The 21,136-nt window shown below is 41.9% G+C and overlaps 4 protein-coding genes across 6 annotated transcripts; 3 read left to right on the forward strand and 1 right to left on the reverse strand.

The window, feature by feature from the left end:
• The first annotated feature begins 791 nt into the window (after window positions 1-791).
• slbp (stem-loop binding protein) lies at window positions 792-4,883 on the forward strand. Of its 2 annotated transcripts, none has more exons than XM_057042736.1 (8): window positions 792-1,007; window positions 2,110-2,229; window positions 2,401-2,517; window positions 2,606-2,677; window positions 2,801-2,923; window positions 3,027-3,182; window positions 3,577-3,685; window positions 4,127-4,883. In XM_057042736.1, exons 1-8 carry the CDS (start codon window positions 949-951, stop codon window positions 4,196-4,198), a joined length of 828 nt encoding a protein of 275 aa, XP_056898716.1. In that variant the 5' UTR covers window positions 792-948; the 3' UTR covers window positions 4,199-4,883. The 2 variants fall into 2 exon arrangements, with proteins under 2 accessions (XP_056898716.1, XP_056898717.1); XM_057042737.1 differs by having other exon boundaries at window positions 2,612-2,677.
• Window positions 4,884-4,984: 101 nt separating this feature from the next.
• immt (inner membrane protein, mitochondrial (mitofilin)) lies at window positions 4,985-12,496 on the forward strand. 2 transcript variants are annotated; one of them, XM_057042705.1, is made up of 14 exons: window positions 4,985-5,175; window positions 5,904-5,977; window positions 6,361-6,547; window positions 7,266-7,398; window positions 7,861-7,950; window positions 9,010-9,174; window positions 9,475-9,608; window positions 9,944-10,047; window positions 10,202-10,337; window positions 10,419-10,548; window positions 10,743-10,966; window positions 11,068-11,199; window positions 11,342-11,471; window positions 11,598-12,496. In XM_057042705.1, exons 1-14 carry the CDS (start codon window positions 5,134-5,136, stop codon window positions 12,203-12,205), a joined length of 2,289 nt encoding a protein of 762 aa, XP_056898685.1. In that variant the 5' UTR covers window positions 4,985-5,133; the 3' UTR covers window positions 12,206-12,496. The 2 variants fall into 2 exon arrangements, with proteins under 2 accessions (XP_056898685.1, XP_056898687.1); XM_057042707.1 differs by lacking the exon at window positions 7,861-7,950.
• LOC130531900 (MICOS complex subunit MIC60-like) lies at window positions 12,301-14,577 on the forward strand. Its single transcript, XM_057044076.1, has 6 exons — window positions 12,301-12,328; window positions 12,550-12,624; window positions 12,818-13,041; window positions 13,149-13,280; window positions 13,423-13,552; window positions 13,679-14,577. Exons 1-6 carry the CDS (start codon window positions 12,301-12,303, stop codon window positions 14,284-14,286), a joined length of 1,197 nt encoding a protein of 398 aa, XP_056900056.1. The 3' UTR covers window positions 14,287-14,577.
• A 664-nt stretch (window positions 14,578-15,241) lies between these two features.
• ids (iduronate 2-sulfatase) lies at window positions 15,242-20,996 on the reverse strand. Its single transcript, XM_057042709.1, has 14 exons — window positions 20,780-20,996; window positions 20,550-20,643; window positions 19,572-19,614; window positions 19,315-19,492; window positions 19,052-19,140; window positions 18,499-18,699; window positions 17,516-17,686; window positions 17,323-17,449; window positions 16,587-16,751; window positions 16,370-16,476; window positions 16,109-16,225; window positions 15,744-15,854; window positions 15,548-15,667; window positions 15,242-15,481 (listed from the first exon to the last, which is right to left on the reverse strand). Exons 1-14 carry the CDS (start codon window positions 20,850-20,852, stop codon window positions 15,404-15,406), a joined length of 1,674 nt encoding a protein of 557 aa, XP_056898689.1. The 5' UTR covers window positions 20,853-20,996; the 3' UTR covers window positions 15,242-15,403.
• Window positions 20,997-21,136: the final 140 nt, after the last annotated feature.

Consider the following 21,136-nt stretch of genomic DNA (forward strand, 5'->3'; position numbering starts at 1 on the left):
TTTCATCATCTATCACTCCATTTAGAAAATGCACATTTTACACTATCAACTGTCTGTTTAGTCACCAGTTGCATTCTGTTTAAACCCTGTGTAATTAGTATAAATTGGTCATAACTGGTCGCTCGATGAAAAGCCTGCTAGCAACAGAACTTTTTCCCCCTTGAATAAACACATCTCATATTATGTGTTTGAAACAGGATATATTCAATCACTACTTTTGCTTTCTCAGACTTTATACTCACAAGATTAAAAAGTCAACAGTGTGTATTGTTTTAACAAAGAGAATATAAATATGATTTTCACTATATCTGTTGAATTTGAGCAAACTCAGTAATACTTGTCCACTGTTGTAATCATATGATGTCGTTCTTGAGAACTTTTGTCATTATCATGCACTTGAGATGCTATTTCAGATCTTTAGATTGCAACAGCATGTATGACAATAAATACATTTGATTTAAATACAAGAAAACATTGTTGGTGTCAGTCCTGCCATGTGTTCTTTTTTGTTTTACAACCTTTGAAATACAAAAAAATAGATGACAAAGTGCTTGAACTAATTATTGAGCATCCACCTGCATCTCCCCTGGTCCAAACCCAGCAGTGGCAAAACCACTGTCCACAGACCAGTCATTTTCTGCCTTATTGGAGGATGTAAATCAGAAGAAAGTGATGTCGATGAGGAGAAAATGCCTCATCAATTTCAGGAGTAGCTGCTGATGGAGGGTGGGAATGAGCAGCTGAACCAGACCGACCCTGCCACTAGGTGGCGGTGTGGCGAGTGATGCGGAGAACAAACAAGCCCCGCCTGTTCCGGTGACGTCAGATGCTGTATTGTTTTGGGGTGCCGCGTCTTTTAGCCTTGGCGCGGATCACTGTAGCTTTTTTGTGCTCAGATCCTCCCAAACTATCACAGAAGTAGAAGAGAGGAAACATTTAGCAGCAGAAATGTCTGGTCGCACACAAGACAGTCGATCTGACACTCGTCACGACCAACAGGGAAACGGGTACATTTTGATCTTCTACTGTCTTTTTCTACTAAAACAACTTTCGCGTGCCTTCTTGCGTTGGTTTGAGGTTAGCTTGTGATTTAAATCTATACAAATGTTTCTGGTTGTTACAAAAAGCTATTGTATTATTTAAAAGCAAAACACAACCTGTCTGCGTGTTCCAGAAGTTAATTTGTTTAATATTTTCCGGGTTTAGCTTTAACAAGATCTAAAAGAATCTTTGTAGTTCTTCCACTTAGCGAACAAACCAAAATGACAATGAAGATGTATTTGATAATCGATCATTAAAGGATGAGAAGCGTTTGTCGATATTATCAAATGCTTTCTCTTTGAATAGAAATGAGAATTTCTTGTCCTGCGACTTACGAAGCTTAAAAAATATTTGGCGGAAGTAGAAAGTTCGTGGCGGGAGAAACTGTTAAACTGGTCACATTTTCACGCGAATGGGCAATAAAATGCTTTTAAAAACCGCAGACATACAGCGTTTTTAATTTATTTGTTACAGTTACTTCATTATGCCAAATTGTGACATTATTGGTGATTGACCAGTCTGAACGATCTGGTATCAATAGGTTTCCGTCTTTGTTCCGAAACAGCTACATGAATTAATTTGATCAGTACACAATTAGGCAGATGGTCTAAACGATGCTTTTTTTTATTTATTAATGGTACGCGGGGCTGATTAACCACGTTTGAAATAATGCATTTAATAAAAATAAAGCAACTTGTGAGGATATTTGTCCCAATAATAATCGTCGACATCATCATGTTCTATGGAAAATGGAGAACTTTTATCTTATTCGGGGTGCACCGTTTAATTAAATATCAGACCAGCTCTTTTTATTTTGTAAGTGCATTTTAAATAATTTGTCTAGCTGATAATCGTACGGGGAAAGACAGATTAGATAAAACATGCACTCAAGCCCAGAACATGAGTTTTGAGGAAGACATTTTAGTTTAAGTTATGCGTGGTGGTAGTTTAATGACTGTCCACTGGATCCTAATGTTCTTTTAGGAGATGTGAACAGCATATCTGAGTTGTCTTGATTAGTGCTGACTATAGATTAAATTGATAAAATGCTTGTTTGGGCTTTTGCAGACGGTATGGATCATCTCGCTGGACCCACTGCAGGAAGCGAGGGGTCGATGGGATGCTGCGCACCGACAGAGAGTGTGAGGAGAGGGAGAACACTAAATATTCTGACAACAGAAACTCCAGGTAAGATGAAATATGGGACTGCATAATAACCCAGATGTGAATACCCCCTAATCAAAATGGTGAATAATCTCATACTCGTCTGTAGTCAACAAATACATCAACATGACTTATTTTAATTTGTCCATATGGGGGAAGGTAAATTGACATTCCTCTTAATTGTTTTCTGTTCAGTTTCACCACACCTGAGAGCACCGGTCCAGTGTCCCGCTGTAGTGAGAGACGGACGGACTGGGGTAGCCAGGTGGAAGATGATGAGATGCGGAGAGGTGTGCAGAGAGACATGCAGCGGTAACTAAACCAACTTCTGATTCTGTTTTCTAATCATAGAATTACCTGTCTGAAATCTGTTAATCAATGGTTACTGACTGTGTTACAGTTACAGGAGGAGAATACTGGGGGCAGAAGGCGCCCATAGAGAGAGGAAGGCTTCTTCTGGCTCCTCTGGAAGGTATTCTTTTTCACCAGTTTCACGTCGGTGTTGTACTTGAAAATGATAAAATGTTTAATGCACAATCAACTATTGTTTCTTTGAAGTTTGTCATTGTGTACTGAGCCTTTCTTTTTTCCTTAGCTGTGACTCCAGAGAGGGTGACAACATGGAAACCGACGAGACCGTGCTGCTACGGCGACAGAAGCAGATAAACTATGGCAAGAACACACTTGCCTATGACCGATATATCAAAGAAGTCCCAAAGTAGGTTACGTTTTTTTTTTCAATCTCTGTTCTTTGTTGATCTGTTTTCCATGTCAGTGTGAAGGGGTGGAGATTAACAAAGCTTTTTCATGTTGAATTTCAGACACATGCGTCAGCCTGGTGTTCACCCCAAGACACCAAATAAGTTTAGGAAATACAGTCGTCGCTCTTGGGACCAACAGATCAAACTGTGGAAGGTGAAATTACACGCATGGGACCCCCCAGCAGAGGAGAGCCAGGACGGAGCAACGGACAGCATGTAAGACCTGCTTGAAGCACCATGGCTTTTAAAATGATGACGTCGGACGCCGATTTTATGAATGCATCGTGACAATCAGTGTAAAACTCATCGGAACATTTAATTCCTCACACCTGGTTTTTCCATTAGTGTCTCATTAATTAAAAAAAATAATAGGCGAGGTGACCACCATTGGTATAGAAAGTAAGAAAAATGTTAATTGAGCATTTGGTAATGATATTGCTGGTTAGTTTTTTTTTTTTATTATTGTAGGGGATGTTGAGCTGCACAAATCCGTTATTGCAGACTTTTGACTGTTAGACAAATATACACACATCTTTTGCTCTTAGGCTCAAATAGGAGCTGTAAAAATATACACTTACCTTTACTCACTCTGTGTGTCATGTTCCTGCAGCGATGAACTGGGCATTGACGATATCATGGATATTGAGCTGGACTTTCCAGTCCTGTCAGACCCCAGTTGTGCCCCAGCATCTGTTAATGTGCATCGAATTTCAGTGGAGGTAAGGATCTCTGAGCTGTGCATGTTCAATGAAATGTGACATACAGGTCATTTGGAGAATTACACTTTTTAGCCATTTTGTCTTCACATCACATCTTAAGTCAAGTATCTTTACATATCTGTGTAGATTCTCAATCATCCAGGTCATTGTATCCAAGGTAGTTTTCTATGTCAACTGGACTGAGAAGAAACCCAGTCCAGTTGACATAGAAAACTACCTTGGATATCTTCACATAGTACACGTCCTGTTAGAATGTGTTCTTGACTTTGTGATTATTGAAACATTGAAGCAAGATAAGAGTCAGTCAAGCAAATGTTGGCTTTGAAAGTTTACATGTGTCCTCAAAAGCTCTAAATCTGACATCAAAGGTTGAGCCCTTAAGGTCTGTGGTTGATATCAGGTAAATGGTAACTATATTTCTGTTTCTTTTTTTTTGCTCAGGAGGAAGACTGTTCTGGCACTCCAGTTAAAGTACAGAAGACAGAATCTGCAGCAGAGCTTGAAATGTCATAACTCGTAAATGTTGAAGACCCTACACACATCTCGCAATCTGTTATTTCACACAAAATAGATTGTGCCTCTACACACATGCATCTTGTAGCTGGCAGTTGTTTTCCTTAAACATATATATTGTAACCGATTACAAATTCACTCAGGGAGTCTTCTTTTATGATGGGATTTTAAGTGGACGCTTAATGTAAAAGTCAACTTCCTGTGAGGACATAAGTCATGGAAAGAACATGTTTGAAGTTGAAAAATGAACAGTGATTTTTCTTAGAAAAAATATGTTTTTGAGTATGTAACATAAATGATTAAAGAATTTGTTTTGTTTTTATACTGGTTTTCAAATGTTCATGTTTTCTTATGGACCGAAAATAATTTCAAATAAAACTAAATTTAATTGTGTGATTCTAAGTTATAGTTTCAAGTCATATCCATGTGGATAAATAGAACATTTACATAATCCCAGCTTTAGAATTTAATATCTTATAATATGTAATGTTTAGACATACATTTCACTAACAACTGGGTACTAGCATGAGTGGTTGTTGCATCAATAAATGAGTAAAATACAAGGAAATTGTATAGAATGTATATTATGTTTGACTAACCTGGGCTCAGTCATGTGTTCGAATTCAAGCCAACCTTTTGTTATGTCTATACGTAATAAACCATACTATTAAAATTTATAAACAAGTGTTTGGCTTCTAAACTAGGAAAGATTGTTTGCTTTGTTTTCATTCTGCGTGCACTTCTATTTCACACGAACGTCCAGTAGATGGCGGTAACGCACCATCAGTTGTGTTCTCATACCAACAATATACCAAAGCGGAGAAAAAGTGAAAAGGCCCAAGAAGAAGAAGAGTGACGTATTCTGTCTGTCTTTAAATAGAGTAGAAACGTTTGATTGTTAAGTGCAAATTAGAGGAATATTGTCAATAAAGACCATGCTGAGGGCCTGTTTGAGAGGAACTGTTCACACTGCTCGGGTAAGTAAGCGGACGAGGACGGACCGGTAGAAGTAGCTTCTATGCTAACAGCTACCATTTTGACCGTACATGACCCACGGCTCAAGGTTGGATCTTTAGCAGCAAAATGCGATAATGGGAAAAAAACAAAACATTTTTCTTGTCACGACTTACACGAAAGTTTCCGATATTAAACATGTTTTGGTGATTAATTGTTCATTTATAGTAACGGGTATCTAATGCTATATCAGTCACTCTAAATAGTTGATGTGTCAGGAGGTCAGGGTAGCGATCTCAGAAAATGATCCTGCAATTTTGTTCACTTGAAAAATGCTCACCGGGGTTGTGAACATACTGTGTACTTTGGTTGCACTGGTCAAGCACAATATTAATTGGTTTTTCCTATCGTTCATGTCTCCCCCCATAATAAAACCGCTAGGTTGCAGAGTTGACATGTCATGGCAGCATACAGCATTGCTTGTCACAAGCATCACTAATGATTCTGGATTGGTACAGTTGGTTCAGATAAACTTGTGATACCATGCGTATCTACTTTAAAAGCTTAAAGAGTTTACTTTTATTCCAACCTGTGGGTACCATTATCCAGTTTTAGTTTCCCCATTAGATGTCGAATATGGAGGGTAGAAGTGCCCATGTCCAGGGTCCTCTTTGTTTTAAATATCTGTAAATACATTTTCCAACAGCTTACTTTGTCTTTCTCTGCCCCTTTTATGTTTCCTATATTCTAGAAGAACTTTGGGAGGAATAGTGTCATAAACTTGCAACATTGCCGAAAATACACAGCGGGTACAGGCGGGAACAGGTAACACACACACACACACACACACACACACACACCCACACACACTACCTATGATCTTCTGATGGTCATGTTATTAACACAATGAAATATAAAAATGGGAACCCTGGAGAATTTCTGGTAGGTTTAGATATTTTAGAAATTTAGCCAAAGAAAATACAATTAAGGTGATACATTTACAGAAAGCTTTAAACTCCTAAACATCCTTATGAATTTGTACACCTTGGTTTCTTGAACTGCTTCGCCTGCGTTATCAGGCACCACTGCTATTATTGTTATTATCAGGGGTTTTAGAAGCTGCAGTAATGGTATTGAATTTAAATCAACGGATTTTGAATTTACCTTTTGCTCTCGTCTCATGATTGTTCTGTGCTGTCTTGATTCAGTGCAGCAAAAGTAGTTGCTGCTACTGTGCTGACCGTCGGTGGCGGCGTCGGAGGTACAATCATCTATGCCAAATGGGACCATAAATTCAGAGCAGCTGTGGAGAAGAATGTTCCTTACTCTGACTGGTTGTTTAATCTGGCCTTGGGACCCTCGTCACAAGATGGAAGCATCCCGATCAGAAAGCAGGTCCGCATGATTATTATTTTTTTGTGTGTGTGTGTTTTTTTAACAATTGATGTCTTTTGAACAAATTCTGCATTTCCTCAGAGACATCAGGAGCACATCAACTGTGGGAAAATCATCTAGTTTTCAGAAAATAAAAATAGACTTAAAGATAAAGCCAATAAATTCTATTTTGAATATGTTTCAGTGCATAGAACAAAACACATGAGATCTGTTTTCTTTAATATTTGATAATGAAAAGTCAAAAAATATATATCTAGATGTAAACTATATAATTTCAGCCTTTAGTTTTTCTTTATGTAGGAAAAAAAGAACCACCGAGTCCTGAGTGCAACAAAACAAATCATAGTCTGAAGGATTTAAGACATTTTTAACCCAATATACATATTACACAACAGGCGCAAGTGACTCCTACATTCTGCTCTAAGTAAGCATAGGTTGATTTAGAGAATATTTTATTTCTTTTTTTTTTTCTTTTAGTGTTTGGCAAAGGCCAAACACTAAATGTTGGTGGAGGGTTGTAGCATCCTGACTGCACTGTATCACATTTCATATCTGCAGAAATACTAACAGGAGCAGGCCTAAAAATATACCTGGTGTAAATTCAGTAATATAATTGGTCAATAGAAAGTTTCACACTTTGGAATTTAGAATTAGCTCTTTGTGTTTCAAACATGTATATGGGACACAAATGGCTGCTTTTTCTATTACCGGTAATCAGGTTGAACTGGTGCAGCCTCCCTCAATGATGGAAAAACAAGCCAAGACAAAACCAAAGTCGGAGAAAAAGGCGAAGGTGGCGGAGAGTCCAGCACCCGACCAGAGTCCTGTTCAGCCTGCAAAGACTATAGAGGGTATGTTTCTGCTCATTAAATATCCTCATTAATACTCTGTAAGGGGATTTCAGGGAATTGGGCTTGTTCGGTTTTACCTTCAGCCACCTTCAGTTGCTGCTTGTTGTTGTTTTTTTCCATCTTCAGTTTTGCTCTTCTGAGGTAGAGATAAGGTGAACAAAGTGACCAATGAAAAGCTGCTCATCTCTTTGCGTAGAAACTCTTAAGTTGCTTTAGCAGCTGGATCGGGGCCATCATCCATCTGCATGCTGATGTGCTCTCGTTCATGTGTGGAAGCCACTGAGTTGTGTCACACAAGCAGTTAAATGAAATGTCACCCTCATCTGCTGTTGTTCTCATTCTAGATTGCACTCTTTGAATTTATGCATGCTGTTTGATGCTCAGAGACATCTCACATATGCATGTTGTGTCATCTGTTCAATTTGCCAAATTGGTATCCTTGTGTATTTTTGTTACATCCAGAGGCTTCAGTAGAGGCAACACACATCATCTCAGCTATTAGTGAGGTCCCAACAGTCCCTGCTCCTTGTGATACAGAGGCAACAGTCAAAGGTACACAAACTTCTCTTGGGTTGGTGTCCATATGGTGCTCTGTATCCCATCATGATATCCTGGAAGCTTCAGATGTCAAGAGGAGTCGGTCTATGACATCTTCCCAACACGTGCAAAAATAACCCAAATCAGTGTGTTTATTAATGTTTATTAATGCTATATATCTTTGTTTAGCATTATACCAGAACTAAAAATGAATGCTTACAATTTACACTGGAAAGCAACTGGAAGAATATTTATGAAACTATTTTTTTAATGTGGGACAGTGGCTAAATGGAGTGGAACATAGAACCTAGTGGAACATGGACCATAGAGGATAAAGTAGATAGTTATACTGGCCTAGGACAGAGGATGACTGGACAGGTGGGACAGAAAGGGGGGAAAATTAATGATTTAAAAGACAGAATATATTGACCTGTAATACTTTTTAAGAGATAATAGATGGACTGGTTATAGTGGAACAGACAGATTAAATGGACTGGTTATACTAGGACTGGATAGGAGGATACATAAATTTGTTAATTGGGACAAGATATGGAACAGAGGATAAATGAACTGGTTATAGTGGAACAAATAGACAGTGGGTTAAATTGGTTCATGCAAATGTAATTAATTGTCAGCACTGGGGGATAAATCTAAAAGGTGTGTTGCCAGGAGTGCCTGAGGCTGAAGCCACTGTGGTGGATGGTAATGCTGCTGTGTAAATCCAGTTTGACCACTGCATCAGTGATGCTCTGAATATATTTGGAGGGTCACACAGCTCCATGCTGTAAACTGTAATTTTCAGACCCTTGGTTCTCCCAGTCTGGGACGGTAACCATGGTCAGTGTATGTATACATCGTGTAGACTGTAACTATTATTATGACCACTTGGGCAGTTTTTACAGATACATTTTTAATTAGTAACTAATTTTCATTCAGAGGACATTTTTAAATATGTATAATCAAGAAGTGTTTTTGCTCACTGCTGTTTAAACGGGGACATACCACTGGTGTGACACCTCAGCTCTGAAAACCATAATATGCTGGGGGTTTGAAGAGCTGTCTTTGTACTTCCAGATGAGTGCAAGGACTGCCATAATCACCCGAAGACTCCAGAGGCAGCTGCAGTCCAATCTAAGGTGGAGGCTGCTGTGGCAGAAGGAATATTGAAAGAACGTCCCGCAGAAGAAGTGGCAGCTAGGATAGCTCAACAAAACCAGGAGGAACAGGACATCATCGCAGGTAGGCTGGCAGGACTAACACTAACAGGCAGAAAGTCTATATTTAATGGGATGTGTGGTCTTAGGTTTGGAAGGAAAATAGCTGCAGATGGACCAGATCTCTGATAATGTCTCCAATAATGCTGAAGTTTACTCTCTCATATTACATCTGACTTCTTCTTCCCTGGACCCTGTGGATTTTTGTTGTATCAATGGTTGTTCAAGCATCTAAGCTTCTACCTAAATGTAATAAAGGGGATCAATCTCTGCTTTGTTGTTGCTTCCTACATCGAGCTTTCACATTCACATCTGTGTTTTCCAGCTGTATCTGCAAATCTTGAAGAGTCACTGGCTAGCTCGGCTAAAGCTACGCTACAGGCCATTGGCGCTCAAGAGGCTGCTGTGCAAGCAATCACACAGCACACATACAAACTGAAGGCAGCTATGGAGGCAGAGGTACACCACAGATCACCAGGAGACGATGGTGTGATCAGTAACTTATGAATCATTTATGTGTGCTACATTAAATACAATATTCATCCTGTTGCACATGCAGCTACATGGAAATATTGTTATACCAAGAATACATTTTGTTCAAGTCATGTACATGTCTTCTAAGGTGACAGTGTGACAAAGTGTCCCCTTATACACATGTTTGGTTCATATCAGTCAGTTTATTTCAGCATCATACACCAAATGATGTGTAATAAAATAAGTAAGGCAACATATTTTGCAGTAAATTTGCCAGTTGCACGTTTTTAACAAAGTGTCATTTCTGTTGATAAAACCAGGATCCAGAGTCGGAGAAGTCGGCCCAGTGGAAAGATGTTGAAGCGGCTGTCGCTGTTCGAGCCTCCGCAGTTAATGCTGCCGAAGCTTCCTTCTTGAAAGCCAAGTAAGATATTACATGCAAATGTTAATCAGTGATTTAACCCGGGACATTCATTCATTTGAAAGATGCAAAAATGACTGAATAGTTTCATGGCCTGAAACTGACTCCACTGAGGTTCTGTTCTATTCTTTCTACTTGTTTTTCCCTCCTCCTGTAGTGAAGTCTTGTCCAACCTCAAGGCTGAAATCAATAAGTCTAAGGAGATGAAGGTAGCTGCTGTTCGCCCTCTGATTTTAGCAGCAGAGGAGAACCTCCACAACATGACGGTGGACTTGGACAAAGTGGTTACGAAAGTATGAAAGATTCTTGACACAATGCTGCTTATGTAGGCAACATCAAAGCTCATCAAGCCCTTTGTGCACATCTGCCCACAGGTTCAAACCGCAGAGTCGGAAGCTAAAATTGTCTCCCAGTACAGTGAACTGCTTAAAGAGGCCAAACAGCAGTTCCAGAGGGAAGTAAGCAGCCTAACTCCAGAGATCCAGGCCAACTGGAAGGGACTCAGTAAGACTACACACAGATGCAGTATTGGCTGAATTTTGATGGCTAATAAACCAAATATTGAGTAAATATTTTGAGTAAATATTGAGTAAAACAGTTATGTACGGTAAAGCTGCTTTGTAATAAGAATTACAGGAATTGGGACACGGTTGTGCTCTTTTTTTCATGATGATGCTGAACATTGTTTTGTCTGTTAGCTGGTAAGCTGTCGGAGGATGACCTGAATGCTCTGATAGCCCACGCACACCGTCGCATCGACCAGCTGAACCGAGAGCTGGCTGAGCAGAGAGTGACTGAACAGATCCACATCGATGCAGCGCTGGAACAGCAGAAACTAGAGCACCAAAAGTCCTTGAGCAAAACCGTCAATACTGCCTTGCAGCACGTCACGGAGGAGGCTCGCTTGGAGCAGGAGAGGAAGGTAAAAGGAAGGGATCTTCCTTTTATTCCACAGAGTATTAGAATGTGTCTCCTACTGCTGTCAGTGTGACAGGAACTGTGTGTGTGTGTGTGTGTGTGTAGCTGTCTGAGTTGAGGGAAGTGATGGAGGCAGAGATGAGAACTCAGCTCCGGCGCCAAGCTGCCGCTCACACCGACCACGTCCGTGACGTGATTAAAGTCCAGGAGCAGGAGCTGAGATCTGAGGCTGAACAGGTAATGACGAGTAAACTTGAATGATTAACATGTAGGCATCGACTGGCTTTGGTGCCGAACTAAAACCTGCTGGAGGTTGACGTAAAAGACGTGGCTCTTCTTTTTCTATTACTAATTTGGTCACCTCTACTGGTGTGATCAGGTCTTGAGCAGTAAGATGCTCGAACAGGAGACCAAATTCCGTCAGCTCAGCCAGGAGCAGCTGGATAACTTTACTCTGGACATGAACACAGCCTATGCAAGACTGAAGGGGGTGGAAGAAGCCATAGACAGTAAGACTTGTGCATCAACTGTTCTAGTGAATTCCAAAACACCTTTGTGATTAACTGTGCACCACGGTTGCTGTGACGTCTCCTGCCTCCTGTAACGTGGCACAATCTCTGGTCTTTCGCCTGCAGGCCATGTGGTTGCAGAGGAAGAAGCTCGTAAAGCTCATCACCTCTGGATCTCCGTGGATGCTCTCAACTACACCTTAAAGACTGCGGATGTTGAGGCCCCCACCGTGCCTCTAGAGGGCGCTGTTCGGGCTTTGAAAGACAGCTGCCCCAGTGACGATTTCGCTTTGGCTCTGTCAGCAGCCTTTCCTGAAGAATCCCTGCAGCGCGGTGTGTACAGTGAGGCTTCCCTTCGCGCCCGGTTCAATGCCATCCGACCACTGGCGCGCAAGGTGGCCCTCATCGATGAATCCCATAACTCTTTGTACCAGTATTTCTTATCCTACATCCAAGCTGCGCTGCTGTTTGAAAAGAAAGAGGAAGCTCCACCTTCTCAGCTATGTAGTGAGGATTTAGACCCATTCAAGCTTCTGTCGTATGCAAGCTACTGTTTGGAGCATGGAAATCTGGAGTTAGCAGCTAAATTGGTGAACCAGTTGAGGGGAGAGGCCAGGAGAGTTGTGGAAGACTGGCTGACTGAGGTCAGACTTACTCTAGAAACCCGGCAGGTTGTCAGTTTACTGTCAGCTTATGCAAATGCAGTCGGTGTTGGAACCACCCAGGCTCCATAGACTGCTGCTGATCCCTCACCCTCACCGGACCCCCCCATCATACAGTAAGCACCTGCCTTAGGCTTCCGTTAAGTCACAGGAGCATCTATGTGGAGATGTCGTCACCTGGGATTCTATCAGGAAGTGGAGATGATTGGATAAAACAAGTTAATTAGTGTTTGGTTTTAAAAATCACTAAATCAATGCTTGCACTTAATTGTAAGGAAATATGTCATTAATGCACCCACCATTTAGTCTTGTACATTTTTTTTCCATTTGTCAAAAGTCGGATATAATAAATTATGAAAAGTGGTGCTGTTTTATTTTTGTTAGCAATAACACATTTTTAAATGTAAACATTGAAGAAGAGGCCAAACAGCAGTTCCAGAGGGAAGTAAGCAGCCTAACTCCAGAGATCCAGGCCAACTGGAAGGGACTCAGTAAGACTACACACAGATGCAGTATTGGCTGAATTTTGATGGCTAATAAACCAAATATTGAGTAAATATTTGAGTAAATATTGAGTAAAACAGTTATGTACGGTAAGGCTGCTTTGTAATAAGAATTACAGGAATTGGGACACGGTTGTGCTCTTTTTTTCATGATGATGCTGAACATTGTTTTGTCTGTTAGCTGGTAAGCTGTCGGAGGATGACCTGAATGCTCTGATAGCCCACGCACACCGTCGCATCGACCAGCTGAACCGAGAGCTGGCTGAGCAGAGAGTGACTGAACAGATCCACATCGATGCAGCGCTGGAACAGCAGAAACTAGAGCACCAAAAGTCCTTGAGCAAAACCGTCAATACTGCCTTGCAGCACGTCACGGAGGAGGCTCGCTTGGAGCAGGAGAGGAAGGTAAAAGGAAGGGATCTTCCTTTTATTCCACACAGTATTAGAATGTGTCTCCTACTGCTGTCAGTGTGACAGGAACTGTGTTTGTGTGTGTGTTTGTGTGTGTGTAGCTGTCTGAGTTGAGGGAAGTGATGGAGGCAGAGATGAGAACTCAGCTCCGGCGCCAAGCTGCCGCTCACACCGACCACGTCCGTGACGTGATTAAAGTCCAGGAGCAGGAGCTGAGATCTGAGGCTGAACAGGTAATGACGAGTAAACTTGAATGATTAACACGTAGGCATCGACTGGCTTTGGTGCCGAACTAAAACCTGCTGGAGGTTGACGTAAAAGACGTGGCTCTTCTTTTTCTATTACTAATTTGGTCACCTCTACTGGTGTGATCAGGTCTTGAGCAGTAAGATGCTCGAACAGGAGACCAAATTCCGTCAGCTCAGCCAGGAGCAGCTGGATAACTTTACTCTGGACATGAACACAGCCTATGCAAGACTGAAGGGGGTGGAAGAAGCCATAGACAGTAAGACTTGTGCATCAACTGTTCTAGTGAATTCCAAAACACCTTTGTGATTAACTGTGCACCACGGTTGCTGGGACGTCTCCTGCCTCCTGTAACGTGGCACAATCTCTGGTCTTTCGCCTGCAGGCCATGTGGTTGCAGAGGAAGAAGCTCGTAAAGCTCATCACCTCTGGATCTCCGTGGATGCTCTCAACTACACCTTAAAGACTGCGGATGTTGAGGCCCCCACCGTGCCTCTAGAGGGCGCTGTTCGGGCTTTGAAAGACAGCTGCCCCAGTGACGATTTCGCTTTGGCTCTGTCAGCAGCCTTTCCTGAAGAATCCCTGCAGCGCGGTGTGTACAGTGAGGCTTCCCTTCGCGCCCGATTCAATGCCATCCGACCACTGGCGCGCAAGGTGGCCCTCATCGATGAATCCCATAACTCTTTGTACCAGTATTTCTTATCCTACATCCAAGCTGCGCTGCTGTTTGAAAAGAAAGAGGAAGCTCCACCTTCTCAGCTATGTAGTGAGGATTTAGACCCATTCAAGCTTCTGTCGTATGCAAGCTACTGTTTGGAGCATGGAAATCTGGAGTTAGCAGCTAAATTGGTGAACCAGTTGAGGGGAGAGGCCAGGAGAGTTGTGGAAGACTGGCTGACTGAGGTCAGACTTACTCTAGAAACCCGGCAGGTTGTCAGTTTACTGTCAGCTTATGCAAATGCAGTCGGTGTTGGAACCACCCAGGCTCCATAGACTGCTGCTGATCCCCTCACCCTCACAGGACCCCCCATCATACAGTAAGCACCTGCCTTAGGCTTCCGTTAAGTCACAGGAGCATCTATGTGGAGATGTCGTCACCTGGGATTCTATCAGGAAGTGGAGATGATTGGATAAAACAAGTTAATTAGTGTTTGGTTTTAAAAATCACTAAATCAATGCTTGCACTTAATTGTAAGGAAATATGTCATTAATGCACCCACCATTTAGTCTTGTACATTTTTTTTCCATTTGTCAAAAGTCGGATATAATAAATTATGAAAAGTGGTGCCGTTTTATTTTTGTTAGCAATAACACATTTTTAGAAGGGTCTAATGAACTTGGGGCAGTAACCCAGGCCAGGACTCAGTCATGATCAAACCCTTGACATAATACCAACCTTTCGTTTGTTTAAAAGCTGACATGAGCTGCCTCAGTGGTCGAAACATTTTGTCTAATTAAATTTCTAAGTATTTATCCTTAAGACTATTAGATTTGGAACCATCTTAGAACCCCATAGTGTAGAACTTTTCCATAAGCATATCTAAAACTGAGTTTTCTCCAACCGTAAAACACCAACATCCAGGAGGGAATGTTTGGGTAATTTTGTAGGATTAATGGGGGGTCGTAGATCCATTAATCCATTAATGCTGCCACCAGCTTTGAGATCTAAACTAGCCACGAATCAGCCAGGAAGGCTGAGACTGAAGTATCCTGTGGCCCACACCTGCAAAGCAATTCTGTAAGAGGGTCTGTGTATCAGTGGCTCCCCATTTACTCCTGAAAAGGTTTCGCTCAGTTTCCTAATGACGTTTCCATTTCTGATGCTCTTTGTGATTCACCTTCATAAAAAAAAAAAAAAACATGACAAACACATTGGCACACTGACATTTAAAATCTAACCTTTGTAAATCTCTAAAGTAGTGCGATGCCATCTTTAAAACAGACAGAGTCAGACTAATGTTTATTTGAAGTCTGAAGACAGTACAAAAACAAACTAAATCCCATTATGATCCTTATTCACTATTAAAACAGGTTCTCTTTTCAAAAATGTGCAAACGATTTTCCCTTTAACCCTTGTTGTACTGCTCTCGTCCTTTTGTTCCATCCATGGTCACGCTGTTCCTCTCGTCTTCATCCCAGCTGTGATGTAGAGGAGCTGTTGTCTCATCTGCAGCTGCAGACTCGCAGTCTGACAGAAAACACAAGTTAATGCACAGCAAAAATAGGACATTTCCTCCAAACTCTCTCCACTCACGGTCAGGTTGGCCAGCTTCGCTACCATCTTGTCAGATATGAGCTGGTAGACATTGTGGTCTTCACCGGGGTCATCTTCCACCATGTAGAGCTCGCCAGCGTGGATGTCACTTGTATTCGGCTGCATCAGAATTAAACTTAAACAACCCATCCAGCACAAAACCAGGTGCACTGAGGAACGTGTGCGATTCGACAACCTGGAATGTAGTTGGGTTGAATCCCAGCCACAGCGTGAATCTGTAATTCCAGGAGCGTACAGAATAGCCCATGACCTTTATGTCTTTAAGGTCAGGAAGGTCAGAGTTTTCCTGCAAACAATTTTGCAGCGATGTTGAATTATTTTGCCAGTTTGGACCATTCGTACAGATGCCATGATCACCTTATTCTACAATACTAATATAGAACATAACACCATAAGGTGTCAATTTAAAAATAGCAGTTAAATCAATTGCAAAATATTTTCCTTACAAGAGCTAAATTAGCTTGTGTTTTCATAACATCGCTTACTCCATTTAAAAAAAAAACCAAAGCAATTTATCCCCCCCCCCCCCCCCCCCCCCACCTGGGGTGAATCAGCTGGTCGAGGATACTGGCTAAAGGCAACATGTTCTCGATCCAATTCAACCGCCTCGTTTTGGATGTGGTGGGCCAGGTCGACTCCTTCAGTACAAAGACTCTCCTGGATGGAAGAAGAGTCTAACCGTGAACAATTTAGCTCTGCACAGATACTCGCATACAGTAAAGATGAGACACGGCCGAGCAACGAGACCTCAGAGAATACTCATGATCCATTTACGATTGACTGAAAACGGTCATTTTGTACCTTGAAAGACAGCTCACCGCAAGGGTCAAGTTCTTCAAACCCAACCAGGCTGGTGAGAGTGGGAAACACATCCACCAGCTCCACCACGTTCTGGCTCTCTCTTCCATCTGAAGAACGACAGCATATTCTTGGATTCAGGAACCCTTGACGCTTCTTTACACATATTCAAGTGTTCATTAAATGATGGTAGATCATTTACCGCAATAACAGGACTCACTCTGAAAACTAAAGGCTTTTTTGTTGAAGACGTCAATAAATGGGAATGTTGAGTTTTCCTGTGGATGACTGGTGACACCCGGAATGTAGAAAATGAGGGGAACGCGCATTGCCACCTCAAAATTAGAATATTTAGCCCATTCTCCGTGTTCTCCTAATGACCATCCTGGAATGTGGAGAGGAATTTTAAAATTTGACGGTGACAAAGTTCAGAGCAGGCATGGGCAAACTACGGCCCGGGGGCCACACGCGGCCCGTTAAACGTTTTAATCCGGCCCGCCAAACTTGAAAAATTAAATGAATAAACCTTGTTAATGTTATATTTTCACTGCAATTCTGGTGTTTTCCCACTAGAAAAAAGACAGTCAGGAGGAGAGTGATGGTGATATCCTGAAGGATAACAGAACTTTCAGTGCTTTAAAATAGAAATGGTGATTCATTTTTTTAAAAAAGGAACATTTTATTCATTTGATTTTAAGTGTTTTAAGACTCATTCCAAAGTCAGATATTTTGTTGTAATGCTTCTCTTCATTTTCATTTGAAATTAAAGCACATGTTTTCTCCATATCCCAAGATGTGTATTTTTTCCTCCAATGAGGTGAGGTTACCAAAGCACTCCATCCATCCATCTGCTCCTGGTCCGGCCCCTTTGTCAAATGTTAGAACCCATTGTGGCCCACCAATCAAAATGTTTGCCCACCCCTGGTTCAGAGCCTCACATACAGATAGGATCGTACCGTGATCGGAGGTAAACACCACCAGAGTGTCTTTACTCATATTCAGCTGATCAAGAGCACCGAGCAGCCGACCCACTTGGGCATCCATGTAAGACACAGCAGCAAAGTAGTGCTGACGGATACCCAGCTGGAGGACAGGACACAGGACATTACACAGGACACGGCAGGTTTCAGCCAGCCTCCATCAGCATACCTGAAAGTCTTTAGGAACTGGGCCATATGGGAAGCTGATGTTGAGCTGTTTGACGTCGTCTCGCTTCCTAACATCTGTCCAGGGGTTGTAGGCCACAGGAGGGAGGAGTTCGGGGACGATGGGGTCAGGGGCCAGAGTCATTTTCTCGATGGGATACAGACTGAGGTACTCCTGCAACACAGCATGAAAGACCTGCAAACCTCCATGTAACAGGATGTGTCAGCTGACCCAATTCTATCAGCAAACAGCAACCACCAAGGGAGGCCACCAAGGCATCTTTGACCACTCTGATGGAGTTATGGTGCAACCTCAGATGGAGGAAACTGCACACAACAACTACTGGCCTGGTTCTTTAGTCTGTATGGGAGAATTGCAAAAAAGAAAAGACACTTCCGATAAAAGCTCAAATTCTCGCCTTTAAGCCACTAGAATAGACCCTAGATGGACCCCACGGCACATGAGCATCACCACATCAGCTCTGAAGCATGTTGCCAGCAGCGTCTGGCTCTGGGGATGCTGCTCATCAGCAGGTCCTGAAAGGCTTGTAAAGGCAGAAGGGAACAGGACTGTGCAACACTACCAAAACCCTGGAGAATAATCTAATTCTGTCTGTAAGAGAACTCAATCCCGTCAAGAATTTGAGGCTGGAGTGGGAAAGAGGTTCCCATGACTGATGCCTGAGCACTTTGACAGCATCCGAGATGGTCTTTAAGGAAAAAATAGAGAATTGCTGTAGTGTCCAGAAGTACCAGCTCTATTAAGACACTCAGGGCTGTGACTCAGGGCTGGACAGGTCCAAAGGTCAGCTAAGGAACATGACACCATCAAAAACCAAGGGATTTTTTGTATTCTGTACCTGATCTATTCATAACCAATGAGACAGCTGCCAGACATCTGCACCTAATACTGCCATTCACAATACATGTGTGCTACAGTCAACCTGTATTTCCACCCAACATCCGAGGGGTTAATATGTTCTCTACCTGTGGTATCCTGAAGGGAATGTGGGGTTTGTGAAAACCCACAGCCAAGAAGAATGGCTGGGTATTTTGCACTCGACCCTTCAGCAGGCTGATGGCCTCCTCCGTGCTCTCCAGGTCAGGGAGCGTTCCTCCGGGCTGCTCCGTCACATTCACGGCACACAATAAATTAGCATGGAGTTGCCCATCGTCTCCTTTACACATCTGGAAACAAAGATCAAACACCTTTAATTCACAATATTTAGACAACACAACGCAGGCAATAACCACAGTAACTTAAAATTCACTTAAGATTTCAAATTCTGTTTTCTACAACAATTAGTTGATTCTCATAGAAGCTTGAGTAGCTGTATAAAAAGAAATTCTACAATATCTTTGAAGCACAAAGTCATCATGCAGGAGGAAATCCATCTTAAAAAGGACAAGTCACTGATAAAAATAGCTAACAGAACTGAGTTGTTAGATTCGTAAGCTGTTTAATTCTGTTTAAATACTGCCCATTTAATACTGTAAAAGAAAGGTTCAGTGGCATTAACAGTATGTACGCCGCTCCCACCTTTTGCTTTTCAAAATGTAAAGAAGCTGGGTGGTAGGGAGGGATGGACCAGCTGTAGGGGTAGTCGTCGGTGTGGTTAGATGCAATACCTAGAGGAAAATAGGCAACACAAAGACTGATAATCTAGGATGGTGAAAGAAACGCAGTAAACACACGTACATAACAAATCTGCATGGTTCAGCGATCTGAATCATCAGGATGGCGCCGCTGAGGGAACTAAAACCAGCCCAGCATTAGTCAAAAACACCTCAAAATAACCTTACCTGGATGAAACACCTTGCCCACAGACATTGTGAAGTACCCTTTGGATTTAAAGTACTCCGGTAGAGTAGTGTAGTTCCCAGAATGGACCCTCCAGTAGGTTTTGAAGTCATAAACCCGGGTTGTGTCTGGTCTGCGACTTGTCAGCATGGAGGTCCGGCTGGGAGCACACACAGCTTGCTGCGTTGCAGCAACACAAGAATCAGGGATTTAAGCCTCCTTGGAAGGATACAGGAAAAAAGACACATCCAAGACTCACTTGTGCATATGCATTGAAAAAAACGTGACTCTTCGAAGCCAGTTGGTTGTTGGATCGCAGTACCTCTCGTGTGTCACTGCCAATCCGCGTGTTCTTTAAATGAAGACTTCAAGTAAACAAATGTCAATTTCAAAATGTATTTAGCAAACAGATGTATTTAGCAAACAGATGTATGTAGCAAACAGAATCAATTCAAGATACAAATATTACAGAGCTCTGGGCCAGTTCATAACCCTAGCAACAACAAAGTCAATTGTCAGGGCATGAAGTCTGACGACCTAACTATCCCTTGACCCAGTCTTTTATAGAAAGACATATGTAAATTATTGATGCTAATTCAGTCCAATCCAGTCCTTCTTCTTGGATGACCCCATCTTCTTCTTCCAGCCTCCTTTGGTGTTGGTGTGGTCCTTCTTCTCCATTATCTTCTCCAGATGGCCAGGTCCGAAGTCATATTCCTGCCAAGGAACTTATCAACACCAGTAAACTACGTTGTCATGTTTTACGATGGGGGTCTACCATTTCCTGTCTGCCTGGCTCCAACTGTCTGACCAGTATTCAGGTCAAGGAAGGGTCAACTGACTTGCTTATGTGTATTCCTACTAAAGAGTATATAGTATTCCTAACTTCTAAACTAACTTTAACCTAAAACAAAACATATAGTATAACACATGCTAATAAGATAAAAGATGCTAACAAGATAAAATAATTCTCTTCAATCCCCCTTTTGGCCTAGCCTAAACTAGGCCAATACTACCAAATTATTGTCAATTCCCTTAAATCTCTCCATCACTTACTCCCATCAAGGGAATGGTTTCCCCTCGAATTTGAGCCATCTGGTAAGGAGGAGGTTGCTTTCCTTCAATTGCAGTTACGATTATACGATTACATAGAGAACGAATACAAGGAAACAAAACATATAGTATAACACATGCTAATAAGATAAAAGATGCTAACAAGATAAAATAATTCTCTTCATGGTCAATATTTGGGGATTTAACTAGCGGGTCCTTGTAGCAGCCCAGTGATGTCCGCAAATCATCTGCAATGATGACAAGGACATTCTTCCTCTCTGCAAACAAACTCTGCAAACAAACAGTTTATTAAGGACGATAATCAATGAAAGATTCAAATGGGAAATAAATACGCATTCATATTAATCACATTTTCAAACGTCGCCGACGTTTAAACTTCTGTTTCAACTACACCTGCACTGGCATCTACAAGACCAAGTGAACAACGAGCCAAGAGGACGAACCAGAACTGCACATAAATGTTCATTGTAGAAAAATCCTTTAGTCTTGTTAGTTACATAAATTGGCAAACACTCCCCCAAACCAAATAAAACTTTCTATTTATGTCAACAAACAGGCGTGTTGCTGCCCTCTTTAAATAGCTTCCTTGTTAGTGACGCCATCGCAGGCGACTCCTCTGATTGGCTAAAACAATTAGTAAGACCCGCCTTCACACCGCGATTGGAATGGTTCAAATTTGTGTCAGTCACGCTTTATTGATTCGGGCATGATTGATGCTTGCTGATATTTTAACTGGATCACATTATATTA

The sequence above is a fragment of the Takifugu flavidus genome, chromosome 9, assembly GCF_003711565.1.
Source record: "Takifugu flavidus isolate HTHZ2018 chromosome 9, ASM371156v2, whole genome shotgun sequence".
NCBI classification, from domain to species: domain Eukaryota; kingdom Metazoa; phylum Chordata; class Actinopteri; order Tetraodontiformes; family Tetraodontidae; genus Takifugu; species Takifugu flavidus.

Coding starts and splice junctions, on each gene's coding strand:
- ids (XM_057042709.1), bottom strand. CDS start 20,852: ATGAACATTTATGTGCAGTTCTGGTTCGTCCTCTTGGCTCGTTGTTCA. Junction 15,855..16,108: donor GACCAGCTGATTCACCCCAG/GTGGGGGGGGGG, acceptor AATTGTTTGCAG/GAAAACTCTGACCTTCCTGA. Junction 15,482..15,547: donor CGAAGCTGGCCAACCTGACC/GTGAGTGGAGAG, acceptor GTTTTCTGTCAG/ACTGCGAGTCTGCAGCTGCA.
- immt (XM_057042705.1), top strand. CDS start 5,134: ATGCTGAGGGCCTGTTTGAGAGGAACTGTTCACACTGCTCGG. Junction 5,176..5,903: donor GAACTGTTCACACTGCTCGG/GTAAGTAAGCGG, acceptor CCTATATTCTAG/AAGAACTTTGGGAGGAATAG. Junction 10,048..10,201: donor GCTTCCTTCTTGAAAGCCAA/GTAAGATATTAC, acceptor CTCCTCCTGTAG/TGAAGTCTTGTCCAACCTCA.
- slbp (XM_057042736.1), top strand. CDS start 949: ATGTCTGGTCGCACACAAGACAGTCGATCTGACACTCGTCACGACCAA. Junction 3,183..3,576: donor GACGGAGCAACGGACAGCAT/GTAAGACCTGCT, acceptor ATGTTCCTGCAG/CGATGAACTGGGCATTGACG. Junction 3,686..4,126: donor TGCATCGAATTTCAGTGGAG/GTAAGGATCTCT, acceptor TTTTTTGCTCAG/GAGGAAGACTGTTCTGGCAC.
- LOC130531900 (XM_057044076.1), top strand. CDS start 12,301: ATGTCGTCACCTGGGATTCTATCAGGAA. Junction 12,625..12,817: donor GGCCAACTGGAAGGGACTCA/GTAAGACTACAC, acceptor TTTGTCTGTTAG/CTGGTAAGCTGTCGGAGGAT. Junction 13,281..13,422: donor TGAGATCTGAGGCTGAACAG/GTAATGACGAGT, acceptor TGGTGTGATCAG/GTCTTGAGCAGTAAGATGCT.